Raw genomic sequence first — 27,246 nt, 5'->3', positions numbered from 1 at the left:
TTACAATTTTTTAATACTCTAACATGGGCATGAACAAAAATTTATGCTTTAACCAAATGTATGTTTATTAGTGAAACCAGATTCAACATAGAGCATAAAATATTCTTGTAAAGGTTTCAAAGAAATTATGGTGCTTTAAATTGCATAAATCATCAGAACATCAAATTGAACTTTTGCTTTGTTTCCACACGGGCGGTTTTAATTGCCGGATGTGTGCATCATGGCAGATTTTGGTGCTTGATTTAAGACTTGGCGCATCAGAAAACGTTTTAGTAATAAAAAAAAAAAGATTTAAAAATAATTTTTCAGTGAAGTGTATTCTTAATTAAATTTTATATCTGAGTAAGTGAATTAATGTGTGTTGTGTTGAAGGTTTTATTTTTACCTCTTATATTTTTTATTAAAATGGTCAAACAGGAATGCGTGCTGCATTAATCGCATGTTAATAAAATTAATGGCATTAAAATAAAATTGCGTTGGTGTTCATTTTGACAGCACAAATTTTTATACAGTATATTAAAGGGCAGGAGTTTGGCTTCTCTCTCTGAGGGCCATGTGATCTCACTTTAATTTCAGCTGTGGTTTTAATCAATATTTTATATAGTTAATCAATGCATTTTTAGTTTCTCATTTGCTTTGAGATTGTGGTATAATTGGTCAAGTATGAAAGTGACTTTTGAGCCCAGGAGACTAGAAAGTGTTTTTCTGAATAATGTTGGCTCGTCTTGTCATTGCATATTGTTACAAGTTTTATGGTGGAGGGAAAAAGGTCAGCAGAAGAGACTGGATGCCTTATGCCTTGATGTACAAAAACCAGACTTTCTAAGGCCTGGAGCAATGTAGCTTATGTGCCCAGACGTGGCCCTGGGTATGGACTCAAGTATTCAGGCCAAATGTGAAAATACTTTTTATTTTTCATGTAGAATTAAGAAATATGTTGACCTTGTTGTGGTTAGCAGCACAAACCGAGAGAATAAGCAATCACAAAGCAGCATTGTAATATAGATATGTCTGTGCTTTCAGAGACATAGCTGTAAAATCTTTTTGACAAAAAGAGTCCTCTTTCATGTCTTCTCTAGGAAATATTAAGTCTTCTATATCTTCATGAATACAACATTTGAAAACAGTTAAGAAAATGGAAAAGCTACAATATGAAGAAATGTCTTGCTGCATGTTTGACTTTTTTTTCCTCTAATATTTCCTTGTATTAAAATAACATTTGTTTTTTCAACTATTTACTTCTTTTCATGAACATCTGTGCACTAACCCTGCCAATTTGGTGGTGAGCAGTGAAGGGGTTTACCTCATAGAAGGCAGCCACCATGTAAAGGATTCAAACTAATAGCTACACACGTTCCTGTACACCACTGCATGACCGCTACGTGTTTTATACAGATCAGTCAGTTCAACAGAAAGGTGATTACAACCCAACCATTTTTGTCTACACATAAACTTTATCACTTTTAAAAACATTGTTACATTTAAAGGTTGTATTACATAAATCATTATACATTATGCAGATTCTATATTAGTTTCAACTGACCTGCAGTTCACATTTACAGTGACAAATTCAGCTTGCATTAAAATAGTCATTTGTTCATTAATTGAGTTCCACTAAGCATTTTCTCAAGGTCAGGCTTGTATTGGGCAGAAATTAGTATAGCCAGTCTATTTACCTGCTTGTTTTTGGACAGCGAGAGAAAACCATTGAAACTAAAGAGAACCAATGCAACCAAAATATATACACACTATATGGACACCTGAATTTTTCATCCATATGTGGTTCTGGTCCAAACTGTTACTAGGAGAATCATACCTGTTCCAGCATAGCAAAGCCCCTGTGCACAAGTCAAGCTCGATGAAGATAGGATTTACATGGTTTGGAGTGGAAGATTATAAGTGGCCTGCTATAGAGTTCTGACCTCAACCCTATAAAACACCTTTGGGATAAATTGGAAAGCTGACTGCACCCCACTCTCACCTACATCAGTATCTGACTTTAAAAATCCCTGTGTGAATGAGCACAAATCTTTACAAGCACACTCCAGAATGTAGTGTATAAAAATATCGATCAGGCATAACATTATGGCCACCTGCCTACTATTGTGTTGTTCCCCCTTTATTTGCCAGAACAGTCCTGAACCGTCAAACATTAACAGCATTAACTTCTTCAGCAATTTAAGCTACAGGATCTTTTCTGTTGAATCGGATGACATGGTCCAGCCTTTGCTCCACACGTGCATCAGTGAGCTTTAGCCACCCATGAGCCTGTCACTGGTTCACCACTTTTCCTTCCTTGGACCACTTTTGATAGATGTTGCAGACATTTTACAAGAGCTGCAGTTTTGGAGATGCTCTGACCCAACCGTCTAGCCATCACAGTTTGGCCCTTGTCACACTTGCACAAATACTTACACTTGCTAATTGTTCCTGCTTCTAACACATTAACTTTGAGGACAAAATGTTCACTTGCTGCCTAATATTTTCCACCCAGTAACAAGTGCCACGATGAAGAGATGATCAGTGTTATTTACTTCACCAGTCATAATGTTATGCCTGATACAGTAGGTATATACTCCTGTTAAAAAAAAAAAGAGCAACGTTAATATTAAGATTTTAATGGCTTTAATAACAAAGATTGTATGTTATTGCATGTGTTTAATTGCTGCTAATGTTCTTATTAAATGATTTGATGTTATGAACATTAAAAGCTTAATATTTTGCAAATTTTTGTTTGACCCAATTTCTTTCACCCAGGATTGTAATTTCCAGAAAACACACCTGTTCGATTTCTTTTGTCCAATTAAATAAAATTTTAAGAGGGTTCAATGCTAAAGTGGGGAAATTTAAAAACAAATCATTTGTTCAACACAAAAAGGTTCTGTGACTGAGTGCACATGAAATCTATACTGTGAAGTGATTTGAATTTGATATAAGGACATTTTCTCCTGGCTCTATTGCAAAATCCTTAACGCCATCGAAAATCTTTTATGAAATCAACTTTTGCATGGTAATAGGCAGACAATTACTAAACTTCCACTTCGGTGTGAATTGATTCGGTTCATTTTGCATCATCAGCTACTCTGCTAATTTGGTTTGCACGCCTCTTTGCACATGCACATCATGAGATCATTATGGATTATAGATATTAGTATGAAAAAATGATTGCGCATTTGGTGTGTTCAGTAAGAGTGTGTGTGTGGGTGGCTGGGTGTGTGTGTATTGATTCTTCCTGAGTAAGAGGACTAAATAAGATTCAGCATTAAACTGCAGTGCTCCCTGAGGGACTGGAGATGGGATCGCTGGAGATGTGTGACTGCTAACGCTTGCTTGAGCACTGAGTATCTTGCACTAATGAAACAACGGCATAACCTTGAAGCACACTCTCCAGCTTTTCACTCGCACTAAATATGCCAGTGACGTGATGAAGTGGAAATGAGACGATGATGGAACTGTATTTCAACATCCACTTATAATGACTCGCGTTTTGACATGCAACCGTGTTGACTTTGTCTTGTTTTCTGTTTCATGTGTTACAGATCCCGAGGACTACCAACCACCAATATGGAAATCCTACTGTAAGTTGAAACGGCTGCAAATTTTTAGATTAAACCCTACCCCCGCCCCAGGAATTTGAGTACTTGTTAATTTCTGTCAAGTACATAAGCTGTTGAAATGACTCAAATCCACACCCGAAGCACAGATGCCAACTTTTGAAATTCGTTTGGCGAAGTCCATAACAGCCTACAAACTTGCGACATTATGCAACGCCAAAGCAACTATAAAACGAAAATAAATATTACTAGAAATGTACTGTTTCTCCTAACAGAATGTTTCGAGATGGTTTTCCTGGTTGCAAATCCTTAGTGCGATAATGCTACACAAATTACAGTAGCCGTTTTAATATTTTGAATCCATCTGCAATCGAATGAAAGACTAGGAATTAGTATATTAGTATATTATGTGTATTTGTAAGGTGCGTTCTTAAAATTTCAATTGAATCAGGCCCACGCTCCCTCCTCTGGAAAAGTGACCTGCCTTTTATCCCGGCTCCCGCAGAAAAGGCTACAGGGATTTTAAAGAACTATAATTCCCACAGAGCATTCACACAAGCACTTATAAGTACTATCCTGAAAACAAACAGCAATATCTTCTGTCAGCACCAAATCTTTAAGGTGGTGTTTGAGAGGTTTTGGCTTCCCAGTAAGTTAAGAGGCTAATGGATGGTGAGCAGTGTTCCAGTATGTGGAATCACCAGCACATCCATGTGTCTGCACTGACATCACCCTTTAGTATCGATCACTAAATCTAGACTAGAGGAAGCAGCACATGCACACTTTCTCCTGAATTCAGCTGTTTCAATCATGTTGCCTGCCTGTAGCATGTCAGTTACTGCAATGACTGTTTATAATTGTTGGTATCAATCGGCTTATTTGATTTAGGATACCGTATTGAAATGCTGCTCTGTTACATTTTTTTTGGGACTCTTTCAATAATAACACATTGGCTGTAATTTAACGTGTGAGAGGGGGTGCACTGCGAAGAAAGCTTCTTGAAATGTTGTGTTTTGAGTCAGCTGAGACATAATAAACAGTATGGCCATATTTAAATACTTAACGAATCAAAACTAGCGCCCATAGCCAGCAGCTATTTTGGTCATTCTTATCAATGACCATGTCAGAATCCATCGTTCCTGTTGGCAGACACCACATTGCAATATGGTCGGCGTATTTAACGTACTCTCTTCATTCTTGTTTTCAGACCATCATGGTAGCGTGCGTATCTACACTACACACTCGCTGTTGTATTTCTGGTCTGGTTATGTCCATATCATGTTTACTGGGTGTTGTCCAGTCTTCACTGCTTGTCCTGAGTGTCCCTGACTAAAGCACACAGTTGGATGCCTTCCTGCTCCCCACATGGCAAATATGCCACAGGTTCAGAAGACCACATTGCTGTCCAGGAGGGTCTGTTTTTTTTTTTTTTTTTTTTTTTTTTTTGAATGAAGTCATCAAGGACACTTCTACCCCACATCACCCTCAAGCAACCCGGGACATCTGCTGCTGTTTTTACCTTCTCAACAGCTAATATTGTCATATGCCATTGTTACTTAATAGCAATAATAACATAGTAAACTATGTATAGTGCAAAAATTAGAACATACAAAAATAGATAAAAGATTAAAATATCTGCACAATATTAAGTGCAAAGGAAAAAAATGTATTAAAGTCCCCGTCCCCCCCAACAAAAAAAAGAACAAAAAATCCATAATATAAATTACATTGTTTTTAAAGAAAATTAAACCATAAAACTGTTAATATGAAAATAGGACGTCTCACTTTGTACGCGATACTGTATAAATAAATGAACTGCAAAAACTCCTAAACACCTAAAGTTTTATAATCTGATTTATTGCTAGGTTTTTTTTTTTTTGCCATTGGTGATCATTAACTTATTCATCAGCTTCCTGACTGCAGTTCATTTGTTTTAGTGAATTTACCAACATGCCCAAGTGCACATGCATAATCCATATCCATTTGCTTGCCTTGTAGAGCCAACAGCATATGCTGGTGTACCGGATAGTTCCAGCAAGGAGGATTAATAAATAAATATGCAGCATGTGGCTGAAGGCATTCTGCACCGAACTAATCGCTCTCATGCAATCCATTGTGATTTGTGTGAGAGAGCATGAGAGATGGCCAACATTTTCACTGTCAGTGCTGCTGTTGAATGTGGCAGAACTCTGACTGGCACAGGAGAGCAAAAAAAAGAACGGGTTTTAAACTCTTTCTAATTATTATCACCATTATTTTGCAACATGCCAAGTGATTGTTTTCAGTCACATTTCTAATAAATGTAGTACACCAAAGTTCTATATCTATAGATAGTACTTTGTGCAGGCTTTACTGATTTAAAAGATCAATATTGAAATGCATGAGTGATGTGAGACGGGGGCTGGGTTTATACTTGGTGATGTAAATATGATAGAATTCAAATTATTTCAGATTAGTGTTTTGATTGGTTGAAGGCGATTAAGTCAACGTTTCCGACAGTGTTTTCACCATGGGTCACGACGGGTAGAATATAAGCAGTCTAACGGATTATTAATTGGCATTTTTTAGAAAAAGAAAATTGTCCAAAAACTTATGTTTGCATATAGAAGCTGAATGTAGGTGTGTGTATGTGTGTGTCCTAGTGTACCAGCTACAGCAGGAGGCGCCCAGACCAAAAAGAATTACATGTCCACAGGAGGTCAGTAAAGTCACACACCTTTATACTTAGCTTCATAATCATGATCATAAATCACATCTCTGAGAATGTCTACCTGTAACTTAGGGAGCTCATAGTAGATTGGTGGACACTTCATTCCTATGTTAATACTGTACAGTATCTGGATAAACTAGATAAACTTGTGCCTGTGGGGCATGCCACATACGAGAAAAAAAAGGGTGCGGGGAAAATGCCAATTGGAAAAAGTAAGAAAAATAAGAACCCTTCATGTCTCCCATTAGAGGTCACTGAATAGCTTTATTTGCCTTTGAATTCCATTGTATAATAAACTGGATTTTTTTCACATTGTACCATAACTTTCACTTCATATATTTACTGTAATTGCTTTAATAAAGCAGATTACATGGTCATGTTTTCTATTGTTATTTTTTTTTATAATAAATCATAAATAAAGGGGACTATGGAAATGTACAGATTAATATACTGATTGGTACAATACAATATTTATTTTTGGCTCATGGCCCTAAATCAAGTGAAATTTTCCTTTGACCCATTGTAGGAGAACCTTTGGGCACCTTTACAATATATAAACTAGAATAGAACTCAATAAATGCAATGATAACGTAGATGTTAGTGGATATAATGAATACTTGTGAATACTGTGCACCCAGCCTATCATTCTAAGTCATAACTGACATTCACTGGATTTGTAGAGACTTGCCTTTTAAAAAGGCAATTTATGAAAGTGTGTACTGGGAGATATAAACCTGTTTGTCTTCACCAGTTTAGTTATTCTCTTTCTGTCTGTTTTGTTTTTTCTTTCTTTTTTTTGGCAGATGAAGAGCAGGCCCAAATATTATGGACGAGAGTGAGTGTAATTTTATTATTTTCACTTTTCCCTATCTTCTTTCCAGCCTGACGGGCAGAGAGCAGACAAGACATGTCAGGTAGAATTTGATGTCTTGCAGAATCTGCATGTGTGGGTGTTAATACTGGGGAAATATGAATAAGAGTGAGAGAGAGAGAGAGAGAGAGAGAATGCGGAGGCGGATACCATGATTTTAGTACTATTAGATTCTGTTTCACGTTTTGATCATAAATGATGGCGTGCAATTGGAACATGCAATGTTCTATTGACTTTATGGTATTTTTGCAAGCTTTTTTGGTCTAAAATTTTTTTTAAGTCAGTTAATTTCCAGACATGGATAGTATTTTTAAAAATATATATATATCAATATCTAACTGTGATTATTCGCAATCACAAATAGAAACTAGATTGAGGTTAAATGATTTCATTTGACCCAATTTATTTGAATGAGAAAAAAAGGTGATGAAAAAATGATTATCACTGATAGACTAAAAAAGACAAAATAAAGGCCATTCTCAGAGTAGATTAGATCTTTACCACAAATAGTTTCATGACACACCAGTTCTGTGAGATGAATGACTTTCATGCATAACAACACAGCCCATTTTGTCCTGCTGCATGCCATGACTGTTTTATTTTCACATTCACATAAACTTTATAAAGATTCAACCAGATCACAAACTTTCAGTTTCTAGTGTAAATCCTGTGAACCAGTTTAGAGTATCAGTGTACAACAATGTGATTATTGTGTGATTCATTGTAAAGATACGCCTTGCACCAACAAAAGAATAAACACACATTTGCTCTTTGTGTACTGTTTATCTGTGTCAGGTCAGTGGCCTGTATTGTCCCCCACTGTATTTCATGTCAGGTGTGAATGATCAGTAATGTTAGGATCAGATTAGTTTTTTTGTTGGAATTTAACTGGAGGAAGATGGTAGCAGAGCTGCTTTTGCTAGAGTTGAGTAATAAATACTGTCTGTACATTCTGAGTGACTCCCACCTGTGCATCACATGTAAATCAATCAAATGTCTTATCTCTGTCAAGCATAAATAGTGACTGTTCTACACAAAGTGCTGTTCAACCAAAATGAAACAAGTGTGTGTTCAAGTAAGTGCGTGCGTAAGGAGAATTGATTGCGTTTGGGGTATTCTTGGTGCAGGTTTCACGGGCTGGTCTCTAGAGAGCAGGCAGATGAGCTTCTGGGTGGTGCCGAAGGGGCTTACCTCATCAGAGAGAGCCAGCGGCAGCCTGGAACATTACACTCGCTTTAAGGTATGCGATCCCACATACACACCCTTGAACATATACACAAAGACATATTTTCATTGAGGTAAACAGTATACACCCACATACAGTATGCAGTCTACACCCACTAATAATTGCACCTGCTGTGATTTAACCATTATTCTAATGTACACAAGAAATCCTGCTTGCTCTATTGAGAGTGGGTGATGTGTGAAAGTGCATATAAGAAGACATTAATGTAAACCTATTGTATTTATTTGTATTTGATCAACTCCAAATTGTAAAATTTGCATGGACTCTCTTTCATGCATGGAATTTACTGTTTTACAGCATTAAGCACAAATCCAGAGCAGCTTCTAGAACTGCTTTAAAGCCTTTATTAAAAACACCTCTCATCCTCCGGCTAGTTCACTACGCCAAGGATGGACATTTTTCATGAATTAAGAAATATGGTTATAAGGCTGGTGCCTGATTTCTTTGTTCACTTTAGCCTGCACAAATACTTCCTGTTCATAAACATGACCCAAAAATAATTTATTCTTACTTTTTAAGATTATCATAGTTATAGGTGATGCACTATATTGGCAAAAGCATTGGGACACATAACTTTCCCAGCCATATGTAGTTCTTCCCCAAACTTTACCACAAAGTATAGATTGTCTTTGAGTTGAAGGGAAGAGGAAAAATTTATTTTAACAAATCCAGAGACCCAAACCTCTTCTAGAATGACCTCGCCCCTGTGCACAAAGCGATCCCCATGAAGTTATGGTTTGCAAAGGTTGATATGGGAATTCTTAAGTGGCATGCCACAGAATTTGACCTCAACCCTACTGAACACTTTTGGGATGAAATAAAACTGTGACTGCTCCCCAGTCCTCATTATCCTGCATCAGACTTTACTGAGGCCTTAATGAGCACAAAACTCCACAGTTATACGTCTAAATCTTGTCGAAACATTTTCCCAGAAGAGTGGAGGTTATTCTAACAGCAAATATAGACTGAATGTACAATTGGATATTTAAAAAGCATGTATGCATCTTAGGTGTGCACAAACCTTGTATATATTATAAAACTGTTGGGAAGAGAGAGTTTTCAGACACCAGAAATTAGTATCGGTTTTTTGTTAGCAATTACAGTGTTAAGACCAAATAAGTAATTAGCCATCTGCTGCATTGTGGTCCAATATTGGCTTATTCATCTTTGCGAAATTATCTTTAATACCCTAAGGTTTACAATGGCTGGATGGACTCAGTTATAAAATCCTCTATAAACTTTCAAGTCTGGAGTTTGGATGGTCATGCATGTCGTTCTTGCATGTTTAAAGCCTATTGCAGAATCACAGCCAGAATCACTGCTGATATCCAGTATAACAGCACTCATGCAATTTCTGTTTAAACATGGTGTCTAAAACGCTTCATAAATAAAATACAATTTATTATTATGGGATGTTAACATCTCTATCAATTAATTTTTTTTAAACATTTAAAGACCTACTTTTAGTTCATGTTTATTTGTTAGGTGCAAAGTAAAAAAGTCTGAATACTTATTTCTCATCACTGTGTAGTTTTTCTGTGTAATATGAAATGTTAATGATAAATAATAACTGTAGCAATAAAACGGTAAAAGATGATGTCTTTTTAAAGCCGATCTTATATAGTTCTATCCCAAGTTATAACAGTGGATTAATATCACATAGAGTTTTTTTTGGTCATTGTTTTTAAGTAATACGCTCTATAAAATACATTTAAATTTAAATTATTAGTATGTTTAAGTATATGTTGTTTTTTGTTACTGTTGTGTCAGTACAGAAAAATGTAAAGTACTGTATGTAAAAAAAAGTTCTTAGACAAAATAATGATCATTTATTCACATTTTTCTTCCTCTTTTTTTCTCAGGTTCGGCGGCCAGACTCTAAACTACCGGCTTTTCTACGATGGCAAGCACTTTGTGGGAGAGAAGCGGTTTGAGTCGGTGCATGATCTGGTCACAGATGGTCTCATAACCCTGTACATCGAGACCAAAGCAGCTGAGTACATTGCCAAGATGACCACCAACCCCATTTATCAGCATGTGGGCTATACTGCATTATTGAGAGACAAGATGTGCCAGCGCCTGAGCCGAGTGCGGTCTGAGACTAAAAAAGTCACCTTCCAACAGGATGAGAAGGTGAGATTTCTCCTGTCACTGTATGTACAGTGACCTCCATAATTACTGGCACCCTTAGTAAAACAAGAGAAAAGGTAATGAGAAAATTTGATTAATTTGATTAATTAGGTAAAATATACACAAAATAACATTGATTCAGATAAAAATGTTGATTCAGGTATATTTATTATAAAAAAAAAAAATCATATATATTGGCACCCCTGCATACTGCCAGTTCAGTGCAGATTTTTCCCAGATAACCCTTCTGTTATACACTACTATTTTTGTAGTTTTCCACAAATTTACCTGCTGTGAATGTTATATGGCAGGAGAACAAGCGTTTGGGGTGGTGTGGTGGTGTAAAATGACATTTAAAGAGTGTAATGGAGTTTCCTTTCAGCAACTTTGATAAAAGATAATGGTGTCAATAATGCTACTGTCTCTAACTTCTCTCAGACTTCAGTCTAAGACAGATGTGTTGACAGACACTTGTGAACAACATCCTAAATTTCGCATTTACTTTAAAGGCACTTGTTTCTGTGCAATCAGTTTCAAAATCATTATTAGACATGATTGTTTGAAATAAACTATAGAAAACTTATTTTCTCTTACAAAAATTATATATGGTGTGTACAAGCAAAAGCTGTCAGATTACAGAATCTGAACTTCATCACACATCACTGGATCTCCACTGACATTGGTCCATGGTCTATTGAACAGCAGAATGTTAATAATGAAGATGGTACACAAGGAAAAGCTTGCGTGCTTTTATAGATTATGGAGTTTTCAGCCAGTGCTGGGTTTAGTTTGCTGTATCTTTCAAGTGGCCACTAGGGGGCAAGAAAATAAACAGTTTAATAGGATTGTGCTTGCTTTGTAGATGAGAAATTTAACTAAATCATTCTCAGCTCCAAATCAAGTCCGCAAATACTTTTATAATATGGAAAATCTAAATCCTGCAATTCCTAAACAGGCTTTTTAAACACAGGTATAGTTTTAAACTCATTCCAACTACTAAATTATTAGGCTCATTATATGTAATTAGAGCTGTTTATGTTCTGACATGAACTCACTGAGAACATTCGCATTAAAGTTGTCATTAGATTCCTTATTTATAATCTGATTATTTAAATTATTGAGGTTTGCATTAAAACCATTTAGTGTGAGCAGTCAAATACACGTACAAACTGGAACATAATAATAAATATGATTGATAATGGTTTGTGAGTTACATTACTGCATTTTAATTATTATAATATTGTGCTTTGCTCAGTACCAATGGAGCAGGCTACAGTCAAAACATTAAACAAACTAGACAGATAACTAAGGCTTGGTTGGAGTGGTTTTAGGTGAGAATGTGCAAAGTAACACCTGGTTATTTAAAGGGTTAGGGTTAGGGTAAGTTTAATAAAAAAATAAATAAAAAAAAGGTGTGAGAGAGTGTCATTAGTAATCAGGTGACTTCAAGCAGAGAAAGGAGCTTAGCAAGAAGTCATGTGATGGACTGGTACATACTGAACTTTTGGGTATTTCAGAGCCCACATTGGGGAATTATGGTTCTAAACTATTTACTGTATGTACTGTAGATGGATTCAGTCGTTACAGTCGGTGCTTAAACACTATTAGAGATGTGGATTGAGTTATGGAAGCTCAATCATAAATAAATATAGCATGATGTGTTACTTATTTTAGCTGTGATGTTTTATTGAGAGAGAGAGAAGGAGCAAAACAAAAGCAGGCTGCAATTTCAACAGCTCAACTGAGAGTTTTGTGGTGACACAGGCTTTCTCATGCTTCTTGTACATCAACAGTGAACAAAACAGACATAAACAACACAAGCTTTTATCCTGTTTGAAAAGTAGAGTGAAAATGAACTCCAGTTTTTGATGGGTCTACAAGCAATTACTCTCACATGTACACCCACTGGCCACTTTAATAGGAAATAGTTTAGGTTGGATCAGTTAGACGCCTACTTGCAGTTATCCACCAGCCAATTATGTGACCGCAAAAGTTTATCTGAGTCTCATCAATGTAGTGTTTTGTATGGACACTCATGAGCTTGTGGGTAAAAAATCAGCAGAAATACTCAAACCATACTGTCAGTCACTAACAAACACGCCATGTTCAAAGTCACAGGGATCACATTTTAAACCATTCAGTTGTTTGATATGAGCAAACTGTAGCTCTTATGTCTGCATATGGACATATGTCTGCATGGACTTATAAATTGTATTACTGCCACATGATTTGACTAATTGGCCCATGAATTTGCAGATGTACAGACGTTCATTATAAGAGGAATTGTTTTTTCTGCTGATGTGTAATAGTGCAGCAGCTAATATGGATCTTGTTTGCACTTGTAAAATACAATTTCATTGCATCCTCTGGCTATGAGAAATGAGAAATTCAAATGAAATTCCTCCCCTCTGAATTGCAGAAAGGCAATGAATAATCTGAGTTTGCTGTTTACCCAACACTTTAATCTCTTTACACAGCACATGCACAGCTCTAGAGCATTTCCTTAAGCCTGATGAATAAAACATTTCTCCTCTGCCCTGGATCCTTTAAATAAAGAGGCCTGAAGATAAAAATGAACCGTATGTGCTATGATTGTATCATGAGAACATGTAGTTTCATCACTACAGTATACAACATGGTATCAGTGCGAGTTTGTAACTTAAATGTTACTGTGTAATTCTGAATGTACATTACAAACAATTGGATTTAGAAATCTGAATATGGATTTACAATAAAAAAAAGATCTCATGGTAGTAATTTACCTTCAGGTACTACTGGCAGGAAAGTATTATATTACTTAGTTATTTTAACCTTTGCAGCTGATGAGACTTGATACTGGCATTTTAGCTCAACTGTTTTCTGTACCTATTCATGAGCAGTTGCTATAGTAACTGGGTTTTACTTAGTGTGACAGCGTGTCACTAAACCATGCACCAGAGGTGATCATGAATGTGAAGAGCTTTTATGAACAAAAAAAAAATCTTATCATAATACACGGAGCAACATCGTCCAATTCCTGAGAGTTGCTGGAGCTGCCCCTGAGATAAATGATCCGTCAGGTTCAACACAAAGTAGTAGACACTAAATATTTATTACACTAAAACCCTAATAATTCAGCATTAGCAATTAATGTTGTGGCACCACACATAGCTTGTACTGCCTGGATCATGCTAGCTAGCGCTGACTAAGACACGCTCAAAAGGATATCCTGCACTCAATATTTAAGGTATATACATGATACTTTTTCATGCTTTATTGATTCACTCTACCTGTTCAGCCACATGCTGTCCACATTCTGGCCTTATAATTGCTCTGGTAATTTGTCTGCCAAATTTCAGCCAACTTCAAACATGATGAGATTCATTTATCAAACCACTCTGCATTTCTGAGTAGCTGATTAATGACCTGTTTTGATGGATGAGGTCTTTCATAAAACTTAGGCTTATGCTGCAATGCATGTTTCCGCATAATGAATCATAGTTTAAATGAGTCCTGCTGCGGTTTTCCTGTTCTCAGAAATGTATATGTCTGTTTAAATTATAATCCTAAAATGACAGATCTAGGAGATGTTTGCTGTTCATCTAATCTCAATAAGCAATCCTAAATATTATTTAGATTTATTATTTACTTCAAGTATTATTTACTTTATTATTATAGCTTGTATAATAGGTGCATGGTATCTTTGCACATGTCACTATTTGTTCAAACCCTTACATATAAAGATGACAATGATTGCATGTTTTCTGACTTCCAAGCAATGACTTTAGAGATTATAAAGACATACTGGATTTCTAAGCTGCACTGTTACTATATTGTTTGTGAAATACTATTTTTCTGTGTCTCTCTACGGCCAACATTGAACCACTTGTGTATTACTTTATTCCACAATGCCCTGGTTTTCTTCATGTACTCAGCTGCTGTGTTTTGTCTCTGTATCGTGACTAAAGAGAATGGACTCATTTCTGAAAGGCGACTAGTTCCCTTTGTCCCTCACTGTTCAGCCATTTCTTCTCTTAATGTTCATTTAGAGACAAAAGGAAATGTGCTCAGAGACAGAAAGTCTTCTCTTTTTCCCTTAAGGCCAATTTTAAACTGAACACATCTCAGAAGCTTTTTTGTCATTTCACTGAACAAGGATTCTTTTTATTTTTTTATTATAAAGTAGATTTAAACCTGGGTGGCACAGTGCTGACTTTTTGATCTTGAGCTTGGGTTACTGTCTCTGTGGTTTTCCTCTGGGCTTTGCCGTTCCTCCCACCTCCCAATAACATGCCAATATGTGAACTAGGTAAGGTAAATTATCCCATACGTGTGAATGAGTGTGTGGTTTTGTGTGCATGGTGCCCTGTGATGAAATGACATCTCATTCTAGAAGTATTTTTGCTTCACATCCAGTGTTCCCAAAATAGACTTCGGGCCACTGCAGCGTTGCCACGGCTAAGAAGGATTTAAGCTAAATGCTCTTGTAAGAGAAAAGAAAAGAAAACGCATGAAATTCAGTAGCAGTGCCTCCTCATAGATCCAGTGCCCCAGTTTTGATCCTGAACCCAATGGTTTACATGTTCTCACTCCAGGTTCTCTGGTTTTCTACCAGTGTTCAGTTTAAGTTTACCAATAGATGGTTTGGTCATCAAAATTACTCTTAGGTGTGTAAATATGGGTCTGTAATATGCCCTGGTATTCCAGGTTCACTTCAGCCATAACCAAGATAAAGCTACTACAGAAGATAAAAGCACTGTACTGTATAAAGACCTGTCAGTTTAAATCAGTACTATGGAACAGTATCATAATAGTATTAACTCAAAAGTATTTTTCTCATTTCTGTATTCTCCCACACCCTCAAATTTCTACATTTTCTTCACTTCCTGTAGCCACCTGTCTCAGATTTAAAACACTGATGCTTTCCTTCAAAGCCCAAAATGGAGCAGCAGCTGGTCCCACCATCACTCAGGGTATAAGAAGGGCAGGCTTCAAGACTTGTTTTGTGTGTGTGTGTGTGTGTGTGTGTGTGTGTGTGTGTTCTTGTTGGAAGAGTGAACTTCCCTTAAATGTTTAAAAAGCACTGGCAGTCTTCAAACAATGATTAAAGACCTACTCGTCCCTGAAATACTTAAATTAGCCCTTTGAAATGTTTTGTATATTTTTACCTCCTCAACAGAGGTTTTTTAGACTGATGATATTTTTAGTCCATGAACCAGCAAATGTAAATGTAATCCCCTGAAGGTAGGCACCATCTATGACAGGAATAAGGTGACCCATATTCAAGAGAAATCTTACTCCAATGTAGGAAACCAGTATAAATACAAACATGCAGTTTGTTCAGTGTCATACTGTATTATATTGTGTTTTTAAGTGAACAGTGCTGTAATTACAGATAGACCAGCATCCATTGTCCTCTGCATATTTCAGTGACAAAGCTGTTGGTGTACCTGCCTATTATTATTATTATTATTATTATTATTATTATTATTATTATTAATAGCATGTACACAATGCAAGAACTGTGCATTAAATAAACAGTTGCTTATTTTAGCTAATGTGTCAGTCATTGTGAATCTAGGTTTACTGTATACATACACTATACACAACCTTCCCCTTATTTCTCTTCTTTTACTTATTTTTTCCTTACTTTGTTGTGATCATTTTGAGAAATGTTTTTTTATTTTATTTTAAACCATCAGATGCTGCTGTAACTAAATTTTGCCAAACAAAATTCTGTCTATATTAATATATTATAACCAGTTTTAAGGCCTGTACTTAACAAACCCATAAATAAATGAAACCAAAATAATATACAAATGCTACATTTTATTACAATATTTCCCTTCTCTTCCTGGGTTAAGTTTAACAAATGTGACGTAATGAAGATGGCTGTAGGTAATGTGCCAAATTGTGACAAATATAAGCCTAAAAGTTTCCTGTGGGACATATTTATCCTAAAAATACTAAAATATAATTTTTAAGCACAAGAAATACATTTTTTGAATTACTTCCTCTCTTTGTCATACATGGATGTTACGTGCAAATTATTGGTCAGAAAATCAACGCCCTCTTTTTTTTTTTTTTTTTTTTTTTTTTTTGCCTAGATACAATTTTTGCCATTCGTCAGGCAGTGTGTCTGTGCATGTGTCTACCCAAATGTCTGTCTAGGATTCTCATTAGAGCAATATATCACAGACAAGTGGTTGAATGTTTATAGGGTTTAAATAAAATTGTCAAGTGTAACTAGCAGATGTCACATAATTTTTCTACTTTGTTTGTTATCCATAGGTTATACCTACAACTTTATGTTCACAGATGTTTGATGGCTCAAGAATGAGTGGTTACCTTTTTGGTTTCATAACCAGTATATAAACTGATTAGATTTTGGAATTAACCCAAATACTGTCATGGTTACAGTAAAGCTAAATGTCTGTGTTTTTGTTTGTTTTTTTCCAAAAACTTCCTTGTTTCACATTATTTTGAGAATACCTCTTTGTTGTTGGGAGGCTTCTGTGACTTTTTGAATGCTTATCCAAAAACCAACCAGAATTAACCAGAGAAATAATAAAATCTTACATTCATTTAGATGCATGTAAAAGAGAAACCGTATAAGCTACAGTATATGTAGCTTATGTCAGAATCAATGTGTGCCATCACAAATACTGTGTGACTCAGCTGAGCTTTGAATGTGTCCTATCGTTTCTGCATATAAGTTATGTCTGTTTGCTGATTAAGAGCTATGCTGTGTTCCCTATAGGTGGTTCCACCTGTTCTAGAACCCTCCACCCTCACCCCCAGGCTTTTAGGTCAGACCAAAGAGGTCAGTAGCAGTAGTCTCTAAGGCCAGCTTTGTCACCAAACAGTGCTATGCTAAAAATTTGCTTATCTTTGGTTGTTTGTTTACACCCATATAGGAAAATGCCCTCTTTAAACATTTCTGGCATATCTGTTTATCTTTGTTAAGAATCGCTGTGCTATCATCTGGAACGGGTTCCTCTCATTCTACTGAGATTAGCGCTGTGTGTATAAATGATTACACTGAAAACCACAGCCCCAAACATCATATACAAATACTGAGAAGCATGCCCTTTAGTGTCTGTCTCTGCTAGTTTCTTAGTTTTTGTTTCTGTCTAGTCTAACACCCACTTTGTGGTTATGTGGGACACTGCATGTGAGGCGTGCATTCTGCTGCTGGCCTTTAAAATGGTTCCCTGGAGAAGTATTGTGCATCAGCCAACCTAGGCCCAAAGCAAGACTAGGATTTTAAGAACTAGCAGATTACATTGTAAAGAGAGTGTAATGTGATTGTCTGTTATCTGGTTCAGTCACAAGCAGATCATCTGGACTGGCTGGGCATGTGTGGGTAGAGACTGATAAGGAAGAGTTGATTGGCAGAGAGGGAAATAAAAAGAATTGCTCAGCACTATGACTATACTATAATCTTCTAAAATTGTTATTGCTTTTGGCCTCTATGTTGGAGAAGTGTGGCTCTTTGTTTTCTGTGCTATGAGGGATGGCCAGTGTTTGAGGGAAGCAGAGTGGAAACGTGTGGTCAGGAGCACAGTGCTTGAACAGATATTCGCCTCTTACAGAACACACAGTCTGGATTCAATCGATCCCGCAATTGAGAGCTGCTGAGCCACACTAAGCTCTTCTGCTTCCCCCTTTCCAATCCTTCATACACTACCCTTTCCCTCCCTCTTTTTTGCCCTTCTTTGGCAGCCCTGAATGACTCCTATTGTGTTAGGCACACTCCGGCCCCCAAGGCAGACCTCCTCCCTCTTTCTATCTTAATCCTCACCATGAAGTCCATCAAGCTCAGTTTGCATTCGGAGCTAAAGCAGGCATTTCCTTGATACTTCTCACTACAGCCTTGTCCACCACCACATCTTCTCCCCAGAGGAGATGCAGGCTCAGTGGGAGCCAACTCGGAGTGACCTGGCTCCTCTTCGAGTTAGGAGACAGGAGCGAAAGCGCCAGGAGTTACTAGCTCTAGCGTATGGGCTGAGGCTAGGGGTTAAAGACACACTGCTCTGGAAGCCAATAAAGTTCTTGGCATGTTCACAGATCTCCAACTCACCGCTGGGCAGACGCAGTGCTCTGAAGGATGGGTCAGAGAAGCAATGCAACTATGAAAAGGTCCATAATTTTAAGGTAAGCACTAAGTAAATGCATGGCTGTAGATATTGAGGATATTGCACATTTTTAAGGTAAACTTTACGACTGTGGTCGATGAATGATCACATCCTGTACTACACCCAATTGGAGAACCAATTAACAGCAGGATTGATTAATAGGAATTGATTTCTCAGCTCAATAACTCTTGTGCTTTGGTGGATCGCTAGTGCACTCGCCGTTTTGTGTCTAAGAGAATTATCTACTAAGAGTAAACCGGAGGAGGAGGAGGAACATCTTGAAATGATGAAATGTCATTTCATGTTGTTACTAGCAAATCTGAAGGGCAGACACAGGTTTTATTATGCTATTCCTGACACTCCCTTATATTATACTCATATATTCATTCCACAATAGTAAGGAGAAGCAAAATTATTAATTAATTATTAGGATAATCGAGGCACAAAATGTATTAGAATTGATCTGAATGACTTTATTTACAGTATATCAGTTGTGCTTGTTTTGGGGTTGGTATGACTTGTGTCTTTACTGCAAAAATTCCTTTAGAAATAGAAACCGATTCTAAGAGAACAGATTCAAAGTCACATGTAAGTAATTTGGACCTCTTAATGTTTTTTTAAACACGCAGCTAGATAGTCAAGTCTATTTCTATAGCTCGAAGTAGATGCTTTCATTTTCCTTGAATGTTTTATAAATTTATTAAAATCTGAATGGCTACAGGCAACAAGATGATGCAGTATAAAGCTTTGTTTGCCCTCACCATGTCCATATGGGTGTACTTCATGTTTTCCAGTTACCTGCAGCTTCCAAAATAAAGTCATGCCAGAAGGCAGTTGTATGTTAAACTGTCCCCAACCCAATGTGTAAATAAATGTGCGAAAGTACAGTGCTTTGCATTGTCATGGAGTCCCATCTAGGGTGTATTTCTCTCACATACAGCAGGATAAAGCTCTTAATAGTTAGTAAATATTATTAGGTTATTATTTGATGTCCTTGTTTGTATTGCATGCTGAAGCCAAAGACACTTTGTGGACAATAAAAGTAACTATCTAACTGTCTTCTCTGCCTTCTGCTGCATAGATACACACCTTCAGAGGCCCACACTGGTGCGAATACTGTGCTAACTTCATGTGGGGTCTCATTGCCCAGGGTGTTCGCTGCTCAGGTAACACTTGCCATTTACCTTAACATGCAGCACAAATGACTGACTTTTACAGACTTTTAAAGCAAATCTTTCCCATCAAATTGTGACCAAAGAAATAGCAGACTGGGCTCTGAATAATGAAATCTTGTGTTAATTATGGCAGCTTGCGGTGTGTCCACTGACTCAGCCCTAAACAGAGACAGTAGGCTTGTCACTTGCAAATCAAAGCTGTAGCCATGCCAATGCAATGTGGATGTATCACATTCCTGAACGACACCTGGTTTAAACCAGTTCTTCCTACAGTTTACTTGGAACTATTTATAGTGGCATGTACGCTGTGTGTCGAAGACAGACGTCTGAGCAACACACCCATGTGTCGTACAAAGACAGAAACAGAACTGTTTCGATGCACAATAAAAACTGTTGCGATTCGCAATCCACACACATACTGTATCTGTTTGACTTGCTATTCTTGTGATGACATTCCACTGACTATTAATGTTATGCTACACCTAAATCTCATCTTAACAGTGAGTTGCATAACCTCGGTAACCAAAAGGCTCTGTATGGTTTTAAATGAAAAGCTGCATTTTTATTAAATTTTTTTCTAAAATGAAATTTTGTTTAATGACAGTCAGATCTTTTTGTATATACTGTAATGCCAAGATATAAAATTGTGCACATTACCACCAAAAAACATACAATCTCAAAGCAAATTCTATCCCAAACCTTTTCCAGCATAGTTTAGCTGCACAGATATATAATATAAAAGATATATAATGTAAAATATGAGACATATAGTGCACAGTTTGTTGCTTAAACTATGAAAGAATGCTGCAAAACCATATTCATATGCTCTTGTAATTATAAAGGCTTGTTAGTATGCTGTTGAGTTAATTCTCCGTAGCATAATCTGTTCCCAAAAGTGTCTAGTCACAAGGCTTTTGTACGGGTTTTGATACAGCGAGTGGTTTTCAGAGGTTTTTTACCATAACTTTTATCTTCACACAAGAGCTGTTCTTGTCAGTGCCTGAGCCACAGGCAAGATTTCTTGCCATCAGATATGGTGAGGCGCAGAACTGTATTGAGCAAATTGGAGAAGAGAGAAAGCTTTTGTTTTGCTCCTGCTCCTCAGTGGCAGTGATGGATCGGCTGCTCTGGAAGAAATATAGACAGAAGGACAGACATGCATGCATATTGAGCTAGTGTTCTAGAATTTTAGACTGAGCACACAGTCAACACACCCATTTACAGGTACAGCTTCACACGGGATCACGCCCAGTCATTTAGCATGTGCGCATAAGAACATAATAATGTTTACAAACGTACGTCATTCACAGTCCCGTGCTAGCACACATGTTTGGACACCATTCACACAGTCACCTTTTTTACCAATAAGGTTACATACACACACACACACACACACACACACTCTTAAACACCCTGTGTTCAATCCCCCATTGTCATTCACTGGAGACTGCTTGGTGACATTCTCATGACCTTTTCACCTCTGACCCTTTGCAGACTGTGGACTGAATGTACATAAGCAATGCTCAAAGCTGGTGCCCAGCGACTGCCAGCCAGACCTGCGGCGCATCAAGAAGGTTTTTAGCTGTGACCTCACCACGCTGGTTAAAGCCCACAATACACCACGGCCTATGGTGGTGGACATGTGCATCAGAGAAATAGAGCACAGAGGTACTGACGTCCATGTCTTTTATTTTAACAGCACGTCTGAGCGTGCCTCACCTTCAGGATGCTTGGATACTGAGTCATACTTTTTGTTTTCTTTTCACTTGGATATACTATAATACCATTCTGAATATTTAGCAATTAGAAGAATAGTCCTTCACAAGTTGTGTTCCTTTAAACTTCATTTAATCGATCCGTGCACTAGTGTGGTTTTCACATGCAAGTAAACGTGTATTCCAAATTAAATTGGATTAATGGTAAGGTTTAGTTTTTTCCCCCTTGTTTAGGACTGAAGTCAGAAGGCCTCTACAGAGTCTCTGGTTTTACAGAACATATAGACGATGTGAGGCTGGCCTTTGACAGAGGTGGGTGAGCAAAAAGTTATAAAAGTTTATAATAGCCCTAATATTCGCATTGGTATCTAAATTTGAAAGCTGCAAGACTTGATGGGCTGAATTTAGCAAAGCTGTTTCTGTGAAACACACTTTCTTTTGCCCTCCCCAGATGGTGAGAAGGCAGATATCAGTGCTACTGCATATCCAGACATCAACACCATCACAGGAGCTTTGAAACTCTATCTGAGAGATCTGCCAATCCCTGTCATCACGTACAACGTTTACTCCAAATTCATCCAGGCAGCCAGTAAGCACTACTAGGAAAATAAATAAATTGCCTAAATACTAAATAGACTGTAAACAAATTTAAGACAAAACTGCTATCATTCATATATATATTATGCCTAATATTAAATATATAATTGGTTCAGTATTGGGATAAATCGTAATGCTGTGTATTGAAAGATTTGTTGAAATGCACTTGAATGAAGAAGAAGAGAAAAATAAAATGACAGAAGTAGTGCAGAAGTTTACATCACATGCTTTTGTATAGAAATAAACGACCCTGACACCAGGCTAGAAGCGATCCACGATGGCCTGCTACAGCTTCCTCCTGCACATTACGAGACTCTTCGCTATCTGATGACTCATCTAAAAAGGTGAGCACCATCTTGCTGCTGTGAGGTTTAGCTCCGATCTGCTCACATGGTGCTGTGTGACAACTTTTTTAGTTTTTTCCTTAAAGGCTTCTTTTTTTTTTATTGTCGTAGCCAGTGGACTTGTGTAATAGCAATATTTGTCTTTTCACCTGCTCTCAGCGCTACTATATTTCAGCTGAACTCTTTATTTTGTATGTTATTAAATCATATTTGTATTGTATTCCAACATACTGTCATGCATACATGTCTTTCAATGGTATCCTCTTAAATGCTTTAAAGGTGTCCGGATCTAACTATTAAGCACCTGATAGTCCCTCTTAAAAAACTGCTGTTGGAGAATTGTAGTTATGACGTGTTCTAGGATAATCTATGTTTTCTTTTTCATTAGAGTCACTATGTATGAAAAAGAGAATCTCATGAATGCTGAGAATCTTGGAATCGTCTTCGGGCCAACTTTGATGCAGCCTCCGGACCAGAACACACTAGCCACCCTCAACGACATGAGGCACCAGAAACTGATTGTTCAGCTGTTGATTGAGCATGAAGATATTCTCTTTTAAAGCCATGAACTGTAAAGATTTTGCTACCATGAGGAAGTGGATGGTAGACATTCTTTCAATGTAAAGATCTTATTTTACTAGGAGATTTAACTGGCTTACAATGTACATTTTGTGTAACATATCCTTAATCACCAATACTAGATTATAAGATCAGTGGAAATGGGCACTACTGTAAGCCTGATCTTAGACTTGATTGCTGTCATGGTCTAGAATGAGTGCTTTCATATGTTTTTAATGCAAATTCTTATTTAATAAGATCTGATGCAGAGCAATTCATGAGACGGAAAAAAAAAATCAATAGTTTTTGTATATATTCAAATTAGTTTGTATGTTACAGTATATAATTGTAAAAAAAAAATACTGTTTCCCCAGATGCCAAATAATCTAAACAACCCCCATGGTACATGACTAATGGTTCCATGGTTGCACTGATAACAGATGTTTCACTATGGGTTGAAAAGAAAAGTTGTTCATTCTTTGTGGTGTGTATACTGTATGTACACATGTGTAATGTGTTTTACAATGACAAGACCCAATATGAAGCACTTTTATTGTAAATAGTTTAAACTGTGTTTTTTTCTGAATCTGGTGTTGATCATTTTAAATGTCATCTTCGTACATTTTCTTTGATGATGAAATTCGGTGGGGTTCTGTTGTACGTGTGTGTGTGTGTGTGTGTGTGTGTGTGTGTGTGTGTGTGTGTGTGTGTGTGTGTGTGTGTGTGTGTGTGTGTGTGTAATCCTGGCTTGATGCTGTAAATGACACTGGTCTGATACTGATGAGGAGCATTTCGACCATCTCAAAACTGTGACGTAGACATGTGAGCCAGCGCACACGGACGAAAGCAGTGGATGGTGCCATACCTCATAATCAGGCCGTTTATGAAAGAAATAATCGTCCCTTTCTGATTGCATATGTCTCTGTATGATGAATCTCATTTGATATGAGAACTTTCTAAAAAAATGTTTTATTAAAAAAATATTTTCTGTGCAGGATGTAATTATGATTGTAATTTATCAATTTTATTAAATGACATGAATCTGATTTAACAATTTTTGATTTGTGTTCTCTTTTGCTCTCTCTCTCTCCCTCTCTTTCAAAAAAAAAAAAAACGAATGAAAAGTGTCTGATTACTGTATCATCCAATCTGCCACTGAATTTTTACACGCCAGGTAAAGGAACAAACACTTTTTCAATGTTGCCAATTATTGCAGATCAATTTACGTGTTTAAAAGCGTTTGCTTTGTACCAGGTTATGCAACAGATGACACTTGTAGTTCTTAGAAGGTGAGACTGAAAAGGTGAAACCAGTTTTCTTGGTGGGAAGAGCTGCCACAGCCTAAAGACCAATCACAGTGACAGTGGGACGTCCAAACCCTATTTCACAAAAGGTGTGCTGGCTTCCAGTAAACTTACCTGTAGAGCCTTTGCTCATCTAACTTCATTGTCTGTAGAGCTCTAGAGAGTGTGGAGTAGGGTGCAGCAGGACACCAGTATTTTGTTTCAAAAAAATATTTTGGTTTTTAGTTTGTGGTGCCAAAAATAATCTAGGAAAAGGATAAGATCTGTGGCAAATTCTTACATTACTATAAATAGTTACCTGTATTTTGTGACTTTGGTAAGTATGTACACTTTTCTACTTTCTTATTTATTACATTGTGTTTTTAGACATCTCTTCAGCTCTATTATAAAGAGGTTCTGCTTGGAATTTTAAAATAGAAACCCTCTGATGTTGGCATTTAGTGTACAAGGATTCAAAATGAAGAAAAGCTGGATTGTTCTTAGGCATTTCTTAAAAGACTGTGAGCGTCTTCTTGTTGATGAGCTGCTTGTTTACATTGTCTAATCACTGTTTGGTGTGAAGGTGAAGGTGAAGTGAACACTCAGATGGCGGAGAGGATTCCCTGGTGGAAGGCTTTCACCGGCAGGGTGCTGAGCAACGTTCTTAAAGACGCTGCGGTTCAGCAGGATCAAGGCTTGGACAGCAAAAACTCGGGCTTCCTGGGGGACGGGTTTGATGCCTCACAGCTGGAGCCAGCTGTGATCGACCGCACGTTCAGCCGCAACCTCACTGTCTCGCGCTCGGGCCGCTTCAAGGAAAAACGCAAAGCGCGAGCCACTTTGCCCAGCAACAATAACTTTTACGAGAGCAGCACAGCCGTGGCTAAGTAGCCATAACAAAGTCCTACCATGCAGCACAGACACAGACACAGATCACAGAGAACCTCGAGAACCCGGAATGAACTGTACTAAGGCATAATAAAAGCAATAAAAAACGGTGAAGGTCAGTCACTAATGTTAATGTTGATTACAATGAGTGGCTGAAGCTTAGAGCCACCAAACTCACACCGTGCAAACAGTGTACAACATTTTATTATCCAGGGGTCATTATTTCTTAGGCTGTTTAGTCAAGCTGAAGGCCTTCATCTCTGGGAACAAATGAATATGCTTTATATTCATGTTTATAGTCAGAAAAAAAAAAAGAGTTTATCTGTCAAAATTGTCATTTCACCTGAAACTGTGGATGTAAAGGATTTGTATAATTGTAGTTGTATGTTGTATAATTGGGACGTAATTACATTTTAGACCATTTTTAAAGCATTACATGTACATTACATGTACATTACATGTACAACCATCAGTGACAAGGAAAAGGTGCAGGTACAGGACAGATTATTCACAGGGTACATGCTAGAACATAAAGCATAGGTTTATATTGGGTTCCAAGTACACCCCAGATCGAAAGGACCCCTCAAAATTTGTGCTTTTTAAGTGTGTGTGTGTGTGTGTGTGTGTGTGTGTGTGTGTGTTTTGTAAATGATCTGTCATGGTGTCTTGAATATATCAAATCCACAAGAGACATTCTAATGTCTCTTGTTGACTTGCTATATGCTTATCTATTGATATAAAGGGCCACTTATTTATTATCTAAAGATTTAATGTTTCTTGTGTACCTTTTTGTATGAAGGATATTTACATATGAGGTATTGAATGTTTTTGTTTTTATTTTTTTGTAACTTGATTTGGATGTATGAAGTACTCTCATGTAAGATTATCACAGTGGGGTTTCCCTGCTGTAAAGTCTGTTTTGCTTAGAATCTTTTTCATTGCACTTTTTCATGTCAAATTCGTCGAATTTGTTTAGAATGATAATTATTCATATTTATGTTCATTGATATTCTGACATTGCTTATACGTTTATAGGACAATGTCATATACTCATACACCAGTCCATATATTATTGAAAGGCGTGTTGTGGACAAGAACTACTACTGTAAGGGCTATTGTTGATAATGGCAGGTTGTGTAACCATATATGGATGGAATGTTGTGTTTAATGGAGTAAAAGCAGTGTGCGTAGGCTACTGGTGTCTTACTATCAACTTGTTAATCGCCATAATCAGTACATCACTGTTTCCTTTCTATGCTCTTTGAGTTTGACAGTAAAGTAAACATCGAAGTTAGAGTTGGTGTTTGATCCCCGAAGACTACCATCGATTTTTTTAAAATAGTGATATGCTCTTAAACTAAGGTAATTCATCAGAGCATGCAGAGTTTTGCCTTGCCTAGATTGCATCATGCTAAAAAAAACAACAACACTTAATTGTAATGTAATGCTCTTTAATGGTACTGCATAATGTTTTCTGTTCAAGTAAAACATTTCTACAGTAATACTAATTTATTATTACAATCCTAGGGTTCTATCCAGCCAAATAAGAAAATTCATCACACTCGACATCCTCTAACAGCTCGATATTTTTATACACGTTGAAAACAATACCTCGTTGTCATGTCTAATAAAACTTTCAGATTTGTAGTGTGCATTTTTAGGCATCATTCTGGAAAGTCAGGAAAGAAAATAATGCTCTAAAAGATTTTTCTGCTACAAGTTGCCTCAAGTGCTATTGGCCAAATGAGCCAGCATATATTATTTAGATATAGTAAAGGGAGATTAAGGGCTAGGCATCAGTGTTTCCCAAACAGATGTTTCTGTAATCAGATGACAAAAAAATCATGTGTAATAATAAAAATCTTAATAATAATAATAATAAAACACACTTTTTATTTTTCTCTAAATACTCTTTAAACATCTTGATAAGTTATAACTGCCTTAATGCTGTTTACAATGAAGACAAACTGGCGAACATGATGTACTAACAGGTCCAGTACACTATGTTTCAGCAGCTGGTAAACTACAAACTACTAAAGCAGATGTCATACTTGCTTA

General features: G+C 37.0%; 2 protein-coding genes across 2 annotated transcripts in view; both read left to right on the top strand.

The window, feature by feature from the left end:
* Window positions 1-24,063, top strand: part of chn2 (chimerin 2) — a 35,448-nt gene extending 11,385 nt beyond the window's left edge. Inside the window, 13 exon segments of the mRNA XM_046846202.1 lie at window positions 3,540-3,578; window positions 6,197-6,252; window positions 7,068-7,099; window positions 8,263-8,357; window positions 8,360-8,375; window positions 10,244-10,514; window positions 18,561-18,647; window positions 19,710-19,794; window positions 21,298-21,471; window positions 21,753-21,830; window positions 21,970-22,107; window positions 22,354-22,459; window positions 22,848-24,063. Of these exon segments, the coding sequence (XP_046702158.1) occupies window positions 3,540-3,578; window positions 6,197-6,252; window positions 7,068-7,099; window positions 8,263-8,357; window positions 8,360-8,375; window positions 10,244-10,514; window positions 18,561-18,647; window positions 19,710-19,794; window positions 21,298-21,471; window positions 21,753-21,830; window positions 21,970-22,107; window positions 22,354-22,459; window positions 22,848-23,019 (1,349 nt within the window). The 3' untranslated portion in view covers window positions 23,020-24,063.
* Window positions 24,064-24,426: 363 nt separating this feature from the next.
* LOC124383867 (proline-rich protein 15-like) lies at window positions 24,427-26,482 on the top strand. Its single transcript, XM_046846205.1, has 2 exons — window positions 24,427-24,637; window positions 24,884-26,482. The coding sequence occupies exon 2, from the start codon at window positions 24,907-24,909 to the stop codon at window positions 25,189-25,191; it is 285 nt and encodes a 94-aa protein (XP_046702161.1). The 5' UTR covers window positions 24,427-24,637; window positions 24,884-24,906; the 3' UTR covers window positions 25,192-26,482.
* Window positions 26,483-27,246: the final 764 nt, after the last annotated feature.

The sequence above is a fragment of the Silurus meridionalis genome, chromosome 4 (assembly GCF_014805685.1).
Source record: "Silurus meridionalis isolate SWU-2019-XX chromosome 4, ASM1480568v1, whole genome shotgun sequence".
NCBI lineage: Eukaryota > Metazoa > Chordata > Actinopteri > Siluriformes > Siluridae > Silurus > Silurus meridionalis.
Note: the sequence above shows the minus strand (reverse complement) of the source record. Positions and strands in the feature narration are given on the sequence as shown.

Coding starts and splice junctions, on each gene's coding strand:
- LOC124383867 (XM_046846205.1), top strand. CDS start 24,907: ATGGCGGAGAGGATTCCCTGGTGGAAGGCTTTCACCGGCAGGGTGCTG.